This window comes from Panulirus ornatus, chromosome 13 (genome assembly GCF_036320965.1).
Source record: "Panulirus ornatus isolate Po-2019 chromosome 13, ASM3632096v1, whole genome shotgun sequence".
In the NCBI taxonomy this organism is placed as follows: domain Eukaryota; kingdom Metazoa; phylum Arthropoda; class Malacostraca; order Decapoda; family Palinuridae; genus Panulirus; species Panulirus ornatus.
In genome coordinates, this window is record NC_092236.1 from 61,552,306 (window position 1) to 61,562,305 (window position 10,000).

At 46.7% G+C, this 10,000-nt stretch overlaps 1 protein-coding gene across 2 annotated transcripts in view; it reads right to left on the reverse strand.

Moving 5' to 3' along the window:
* LOC139752970 (uncharacterized) overlaps positions 1–10,000 on the reverse strand; it is a 58,430-nt gene that overhangs the window by 45,538 nt on the left and 2,892 nt on the right. For both annotated transcript variants that reach the window (XM_071669123.1, XM_071669122.1), the window contains exons 2-3: positions 5,370–5,581; positions 199–427 (exon numbers count right to left, since the gene is read on the reverse strand). In XM_071669123.1, coding sequence (XP_071525224.1) covers positions 199–427; positions 5,370–5,576 — 436 coding nt within the window. In that variant the 5' untranslated portion in view covers positions 5,577–5,581. The remainder of the gene's footprint in view (positions 1–198; positions 428–5,369; positions 5,582–10,000) is intronic.

Below are 10,000 nucleotides of genomic sequence, written 5' to 3' on the forward strand. Positions count from 1 at the left end.
TACAGGACGTATATACTAGTACAATATACAGGACGTATATACTAGTACAATATACAGGGCGTATATACCAGTACAATATACAGGACGTATATACCAGTATAATATACAGGACGTATATACTAGTACAATATACAGGACGTATATACCATTACAATATACAGGACGTATATACCAGTACAATATACAGGACGTATATACCGACAAAGGTCCTGTAGATGGAGAAGGTGTCCAGGTTGTCCAGCTGAGGGACGGACTCGAGTGTCACGTTGCCTCCCCTCCATATGTCCAGTGCGGCGGAGGGCGCCTGCAGCCACTCCTTCAGGAACTCTCCCGTCACGTTGACACTGGTGGCGTTCACCACTCTAACGTAGGCACTCACCAAGCTTGAGTTACGGAACGGATAGAGTTCCTTATTGAGGAGCACATCCTGTAGAGGAATACTAGTGATGACGTCGTCCATGTACGTGATACCTGGTGACCACCAGACATGCCCAGGGCGTGGATAGCACTGTACCTGGTACCTGGTGACCACCACACCTGCACCAAGGTGTGGATAGCACCGTACCTGGATACCTGGTGACCACCACACCTGCACCAGGGTGTGGATGGCACTGTATTTGGTACCTGGTGACCACCACACCTGCACCAGGGTGTGGATAGTACTGTACCTGACACTTAGTCACCACCACACCTGCACCATGGCATGGATAGCACTGTACAAGGTACCTGGTGAACACCATATATGCTCAGGGTATGGATAACATTATACCTGGTACCTAGTGACCACCACACCTGCACCAGGGTGTGGATAGTGCTGTAACTGATACCTAGTCACCACCACACCTGCACCATGGCATGGATAGCACTGTACAAGGTACCTGGTGAACACCATATATGCTTAGGGCATGGATAACATTATACCTGGTACCTAGTGACCACCACACCTGCAGCAGGGTGTGGATAGCTCTAGACCTGGTACATGGTCACCACTACACCTGCACAGAGGCGTGTATAGCACTGTACCTGGTACCTAGTCACCACCACACCTGCACCAGGGTGTGGATAGCTCTAGACCTGGTACATGGTCACCACTACACCTGCACAGTGGCGTGTATAGCACTGTACCTGGTACCTAGTCACCACCACACCTGCACCAGGGTGTGGATAGCACTGTACCCGGTACCTGGTGACCACCACACCTGAACCAGGGTGTGGATAGCACTGTACCTGATACCTAGTCACCACCACACCTGCACCAGGGCGTGGATAGCTCTGCACCTGGTACCTGGTCGCCACCACACCTGCACCAGGATGTGGATAGCACTGTACAAGGTACCTGATGAACACCATATATGCTCAGGGCATGGATAACATTATACCTGGTACCTAGTGACCACCACACCTGTACCAGGGTGTGGATAGCTCTAGACCTGGTACCTGGTGACCACCACACTTGCACCAGGGTGTGTATATCACTGTATTTGGTACCTGGTGACCACCACACTTGCACCAGGGTGTGTATATCACTGTATTTGGTACCTGGTGACCACCACACTTGCACCAGGGTGTGTATATCACTGTATTTGGTACCTGGTGACCACCACACTTGCACCAGGGTGTGTATATCACTGTATTTGGTACCTGGTGACCACCACACTTGCACCAGGGTGTGTATATCACTGTATTTGATACCTGGTGACCACCACACCTGCACCAGGGTGTGGATAGCTCTGTATCTCGTGCTTGGTTACCCAACACCTGCACCAGGATGTGGATAGCACTTTACCTGGTACTTGGCTACTACCACACTTGCACTGCACTAGGGTGTGGATACCACTGTAACTTGTAACTGGTCACCACCACACCTGCCCCAGGATGTGGATAGCACTTTTCCTGGTACCCACCATATATGTCCAGACCGTGGATAGGACTATCCCTGGTATCTGGTTACCACCACACCTGCAGCGAAGTGTGGACAGCACTATACCTGGTACCTGGTCACTACCATAACTGCACTAGGGTGTGGATACCACTGTAACTGGTAAATGATCATCACAACACCTGCACCAGGGTCTGGATAGCAATGTGTCTGGTACCTGGTGACCACCAAACCTGCGCCAGGGTGTGGATAGTAATGCACCTGGTACCAGGTCACCACCGTACTTGCACAAGGGTGTGAATACCACTGTACATGGTATCTGGTGACCACCACACCTGCGCCATGGTGTGGATAGCACTGTACCTGATACCTAGTGACCACCACACCTGCACCAGGGTGTGGATAGCACTGTAACTGGTACCTGGTGACCACCACACCTGCACCAGGGTGTGGATAGCACTGTACCTGGTACCTGGTGACCACCACACCTGTACCAGGGTGTAGATAGCACTGTACCTGATACCTGGTGACTACCACACCTGCACCAGGGTGTGGATAGCACTGTACCTGGTACCTGGTGACCACCACACCTGCACCAGGGTGTGGATAGCACTGTACCTGGTACCTGGTGACCACCACACCTGTACCAGGGTGTAGATAGCACTGTACCTGGTACATGGGCACCACCACACCTGCACCAGGGCGTATATAGCACTGCACCTGGTACCTGGTGACCACCACACCTACACTAGGGTGTGGACAGCACTGTACCTGATACTAGTCACCACCACACCTGCACCAAGGCATGGATATCACTATAACTGGTACCTGGTCACTACCATACTTACTCCAGGGTGTGGATAGCACTGCACCTGGTACCTAGTCACCACCATACTTGCACCAGGCTGTGTATAGCACAGTAACTGGTACCTATCGACCACTACACCTGCACCAGAGTGCGGATAGCACTGTACCTGGTACCTATCGACCACCACACCTGCACCAGAGTGCGGATAGCACTGTACCTGGTACCTATCGACCACCACACCTTCACCAGAGTGCGGATAGCACTGTACCTGACAACTGGTGACTACCACACCTGCACCAGGGTGTGGATAGCACAGTACTTGGTACCTGGTGACCATCAAACATGCACCAGGGTTTGGATAGCACTGTACCTGGTACCTAGATAACCCTGAAAAGTTTCAGCTGTGCCCAGGTTTATGGATGAAGACATAACATGTATAGAATTATCCACATTACAGCAAAATCTGACACACAACATTTTTACATAAAGAAATAAACAGAAATCTTACCTCAAACGACAGATACTTAGTGAACGTTCATAAAAAGAATCTAATTGAGTTATCTAGATAAGAATAACTTTAGCCAGATACTTAAGAATAAAATAGATAACAGTTACAACCATGAACAGTTCAGTATTGTTCATCATACAACATGTAGGATGACAAACACACAATGAACAGTTCAGTATTGTTCATCATATATAGGATAACAAACACACAAACGATGCTCCTCCTCAACATGAACATTTTCTGGTTACAAAAAGTGGGTCACACTTTTACCAGTGGAAAGCTTTATGTCATACTCCTGTTATCACAGTGTCACCACTGACAGCTCCAGATCTTACTCCTGTTATCACAGTGTCACCACTGACAGCTCCAGGTCTTACTCCTGTTATCACAGTGTCACCACTGACAGCTCCAGATCTTACTCCTGTTATCACAGTGTCACCACTGACAGCTCCAGATCTTACTCCTGTTATCACAGTGTCACCACTGACAGCTCCTGATCTTACTCCTGTTTTCACAGTGTCACCACTGACAGCTCCAGATCTTACTCCTGTTATCACAGTGTCACCACTGACAGCTCCAGATCTTACTCCTGTTATCACAGTGTCACCACTGACAGAACCAGGTCTTACTCCTGTTATCACAGTGTCACCACTGACAGCTCCAGATCTTACTCCTGTTATCACAGTGTCACCACTGACAGCTCCAGATCTTACTCCTGTTATCACAGTGTCACCACTGACAGCTCCAGATCTTACTCCTGTTATCACAGTGTCACCACTGACAGCTCCAGGTCTTACTCCTGTTATCACAGTGTCACCACTGACAGCTCTAGGTCTTACTCCTGTTATCACAGTGTCACCACTGACAGCTCCAGATCTTACCCCTGTTATCACAGTGTCACCACTGACAGATCCAGGTCTTACTCCTGTTATCACAGTGTCACCACTGACAGCTCCAGATCTTACTCCTGTTATCACAGTCTTGCCACTGACAGATCCAGGTCTTACTCCTGTTATCACAGTGTCACCACTGACAGCTCCAGATCTTACTCCTGTTATCACAGTGTCACCACTGACAGCTCCTGATCTTACTCCTGTTATCACAGTGTCACCACTGACAGCTCCAGATCTTACTCCTGTTATCACAGTGTCACCACTGACAGCTCCAGATCTTACTCCTGTTATCACAGTGTCACCACTGACAGCTCCAGGTCTTACTCCTGTTATCACAGTGTCACCACTGACAGCTCTAGGTCTTACTCCTGTTATCACAGTGTCACCACTGACAGCTCCAGGTCTTACTCCTGTTATCACAGTGTCACCACTGACAGCTCCAGGTCTTACTCCTGTTATCACAGTGTCACCACTGACAGCTCCAGATCTTACCCCTGTTATCACAGTGTCACCACTGACAGCTCCAGGTCTTACTCCTGTTATCACAGTGTCACCACTGACAGCTCCAGATCTTACTCCTGTTATCACAGTGTCACCACTGACAGCTCCAAGTCTTACTCCTGTTATCACAGTGTCACCACTGACAGCTCCAGATCTTACCCCTGTTATCACAGTGTCGCCACTGACAGCTCCAGATCTTACTCCTGTTATCACAGTGTCGCCACTGACAGCTCCAGATCTTACCCCTGTTATCACAGTGTCACCACTGACAGCTCCAGATCTTACTCCTGTTATCACAGTGTCACCACTGACAGCTCCAGGTCTTACTCCTGTTATCACAGTGTCACCACTGACAGCTCCAGGTCTTACTCCTGTTATCACAGTGTCACCGCTGACAGCTCCAGGTCTCACTCCTGTTATCACAGCGTCACCACTGACAGCTCCAGATCTTACCCCTGTTATCACAGTGTCGCCACTGACAGCTCCAGATCTTACCCCTGTTATCACAGTGTCACCACTGACAGCTCCAGATCTTACCTCTGTTATCACAGTGTCACCACTGACAGCTCTAGGTCTTACTCCTGTTATCACAGTGTCACCGCTGACAGCTCCAGGTCTCACTCCTGTTATCACAGTGTCACCACCGACAGCTCCAGATCATACCTCTGTTATCACAGTCTTGCCACTGACAGCTTCAGGTGTTACCACTGTTATCAAAGTGTAATGACTAACAGCTCCAGGTCTTACCCCTGGTCATCAGTAACAGTTTGCAGGTCTTACCTCTTTATATTTAAAGTCACACTTGATGGTAATGGTTCTGCCTGTATGATCTGCCTCCTTCTGTTTACATTGACAGTATTCGTTACCCTCAACAGATGAACATGTGGCCACAAGAACCTGACATGTTCCAATCTTGAGAACAACCATCAGGGTCACCAACCACTTGGCTCGCTGCTCCACCACCGCTCCTGCACCAACCTTCATCATATGACCTGAAGTGAAAAATGCAACAATAAGAAAAGCTCCTGACTCACGAAGGCAAGGACAACAAAGTGGTCCTGACTCAGGAGGACAAGGGTTAGGAAGGGGTCCTGACTCAGGAGGACAAGGGTTAGGAAGGGGTCCTGACTCAGGAGGACAAGGGTTAGGAAGGGGTCCTGACTCAGGAGGACAAGGGTTAGGAAGGGGTCCTGACTCACGAAGGCAAGGACAACAAAGTGGTCCTGACTCAGGAGGACAAGGGTAGGGAAGGAGTCCTGACTCAGGAGGACAAGGGTTAGGAAGGGGTCCTGACTCAGGAGGACAAGGGTAGGGAAGGGGTCCTGACTCAGGAGGACAAGGGTAGGGAAGGGGTCCTGACTCAGGAGGACAAGGGTAGGGAAGGGGTCCTGACTCAGGAGGACAAGGGTAGGGAAGGGGTCCTGACTCAGGAGGACAAGGGTTAGGAAGGGGTCCTGACTCAGGAGGACAAGGGTAGGGAAGGGGTCCTGACTCAGGAGGACAAGGGTAGGGAAGGGGTCCTGACTCAGGAGGACAAGGGTAGGGAAGGGGTCCTGACTCAGGAGGACAAGGGTAGGGAAGGGGTCCTGACTCAGGAGGACAAGGGTTAGGAAGGGGTCCTGACTCAGGAGGACAAGGGTAGGGAAGGGGTCCTGACTCAGGAGGACAAGGGTAGGGAAGGGGTCCTGACTCAGGAGGACAAGGGTAGGGAAGGGGTCCTGACTCAGGAGGACAAGGGTTAGGAAGGGGTCCTGACTCAGGAGGTACAAGGGTAGGGAAGGGGTCCTGACTCAGGAGGACAAGGGTAGGGAAGGGGTCCTGACTCAGGAGGACAAGGGTAGGGAAGGGGTCCTGACTCAGGAGGACAAGGGTAGGGAAGGGGTCCTGACTCAGGAGGACAAGGGTAGGGAAGGGGTCCTGACTCAGGAGGACAAGGGTAGGGAAGGGGTCCTGACTCAGGAGGACAAGGGTAGGGAAGGGGTCCTGACTCAGGAGGACAAGGGTAGGGAAGGGGTCCTGACTCAGGTGGACAAGGGTAGGGAAGGGGTCCTGACTCAGGAGGACAAGGGTAGGGAAGGAGTCCTGACTCAGGAGGACAAGGGTTAGGAAGGGGTCCTGACTCAGGAGGACAAGGGTTAGGAAGGGGTCCTGACTCAGGAGGACAAGGGTAGGGAAGGGGTCCTGACTCAGGAGGACAAGGGTTAGGAAGGGGTCCTGACTCAGGAGGACAAGGGTTAGGAAGGGGTCCTGACTCAGGAGGACAAGGGTTAGGAAGGGGTCCTGACTCAGGAGGACAAGGGTAGAGAAGGGGTCCTGACTCAGGAGGACAAGGGTTAGGAAGGGGTCCTGACTCAGGGGGACAAGGGTAGGGAAGGGGTCCTGACTCAGGAGGACAAGGGTTAGGAAGGGGTCCTGACTCAGGAGGACAAGGGTAGGGAAGGGGTCCTGACTCAGGAGGACAAGGGTAGGGAAGGGGTCCTGACTCAGGAGGACAAGGGTAGGGAAGGGGTCCTGACTCAGGATGACAAGGGTTAGGAAGGGGTCCTGACTCAGGATGACAAGGGTAGGGAAGGGGTCCTGACTCAGGATGACAAGGGTTAGGAAGGGGTCCTGACTCAGGAGGACAAGGGTTAGGAAGGGGTCCTGACTCAGAAAGGCAAGGTTTAGAATACTCTTACAGTATCTTTTCTCACTATGCTCCTGTACTATGTCTCACACTAAACTCTTACATGTCTCACACTATACTCTTACGATATGTAACACACCATACTCTCATGGTATGCCTCATACTACATTCTTAAAATATATTTCACTACACTCTTACAGTATGTCTAACACTATACTCTTACAGTGCGTCTCACACTATACTCTTACAGTATATCTAACACTACTCTTACAGTACGTCTCACACTATACTCTTACAGTATGTCTAACACTATACTCTTACAGTACGTCTCACACTATACTCTTACAATGTCTCACATTAAAGTCTTACATCATGTATCACACTACAGTCTTACAATATCTCACACTGTGCTCTTACAGTATGTTTCACACCCTTCCTTTACAGTATGTCTCACACTATACTCCTACATTATGCCTCACTCTATACTCCAACAATATGTCTCACGCTATACTCTTACAGTAGATCTCACAGTCTACCCTTACAATATGTCTTAATCCATACTCTCACAATTTGTCTCATTATATTCTTACAATACGTTTCATGCTATACTCATACAGTATGTTTCACACTATACTATTACAATATGTCTCACGCTATACTCTTACAATATGTCTCATACCATACTCTTACAACATGTCTCACACAATACTCTTATAACATGTCTCATACTATACTCTTACAGTATGTCTAACACTATACTCTCAAAATACGTCTCGCTGTACTCTTACGGTATGTGTCACACTATACCCTTGCAATATGTCTCACTCTACACTCTTACAGTATGTTTCACACGATGTTAGTGTACTGTCTCACACTACACTTTACAATATGTCTCACACTATATTCATACATTATATTTCACACTATACCTACATATTATGTCACACTATACTCATAGAGTATGTCTCACATTATAAACTTACAATATGTTTCACACTGTACTCTTACAGTATATCTCACACTATACTCTTACAGTATGTCTCAAACTATACTCTTACAGTATGTTTCAAACTTTACTCTTACAGTATGTCTCACACTGTGCTCTTACAATATGTCTCACTATATTCTTACTGTATGTCTCACACTATAATCTTACCGTATGTCTCACACTATACTCTTATAGTATGTCTCACACTATACTCTTACAGTATGTCTCACGCTATACTCTTACAGTATGTCACACTATACTCCTACAGTATGTTTCAGACTATACTCTTACAGTATGTCTCACACTATACTCTTACTGTATGTCTCACACTATACTCTTACAGTATGTTTCAGACTATACTCTTACAGTATGTCTCACGCTATACTCTTACGGTATGTCTCACACTATACTCTTACAGTATGTTTCAGACTATACTCTTACGGTATGTCTCACACTATACTCTTACAGTATGTCTCACACTATACTCTTACTGTATGTCTCACACTATACGCTTACAGTATGTTTCAGACTATACTCTTACAGTATGTCTCACACTATACTCTTACAGTATGTTTCAGACTATACTCTTACAGTATGTCTCACACTATACTCTTACAGCATGTTTCAGACTATACTCTTACAGTATGTCTCACACTATACTCTTACAGTATGTCTCACACTATACTCTTACTGTATGTCTCACACTATACTCTTACAGTATGTTTCAGATTATACTCTTACAGTATGTCTCACACTATACTCTTACAGTATGTCTCACACTATACTCTTACAGTATGTTTCAGACTATACTCTTACAGTATGTCTCACACTATACTCTTACAGTATGTTTCAGACTATACTCTTACAGTATGTCTCACACTATACTCTTACAGTATGTTTCAGACTATACTCTTACTGTATGTCTCACGCTATACTCTTACAGTATGTCTCACGCTATACTCTTACAGTATGTCTCACACTATACTCTTACCGTATGTTTCAGTCTATACTCTTACAGTATGTCTCACACTATACTCTTACAGTATGTTTCAGACTATACTCTTACAGTATGTCTCACACTATACTCTTACAGTATGTCTCACACTATACTCTTAGAGTAGGTCTCACATTATACACCTACAGTTTATCTCACACTATACTCTTACAATATGTCATACTATACTCTTACAATATGTCTCACACTATACTCTTACAATATATCTCACACTATACTGGTACAATATATCTCACGATATACTCTTACAATATGTCTTATACTATACTATACTATATTATGTCACACAATACCCTTACATGTCTCACACTATATTCTTACAGTATGTCTCACACAATACTCAAAATATGTCTTTCGCTGTAGTCTTACAGTATGTGTCACACTATACTCTTGCAATATGTCTCACTCTACACTCGTACAGTATGCTTCACACTATGTTACTGTACTATGTCTCACACTACATTTTACAATATGTCTACACTATACTCATACAGTATGTCTCACACTATACTCATACAGTATATCTCCCACTATACTGTTCCAATATGTCACACTATGATAATTAACGTGTCTCTCATTGTTCATTCTTGCATTCATTCTCAGGGCACCTGCAGTGCGTCACACTTTGTAACACTCATTTCTAATGATATTAACTTGAGATATGAACTAGATTTAGTTTGTTTTACATTTGTACAAACTTAATATAAGAATATTGTTATGTTAGTGTGTAGAGCACAATATCTTCACATGACGTATGTGTGTGGAAGAGAACATCACATAAC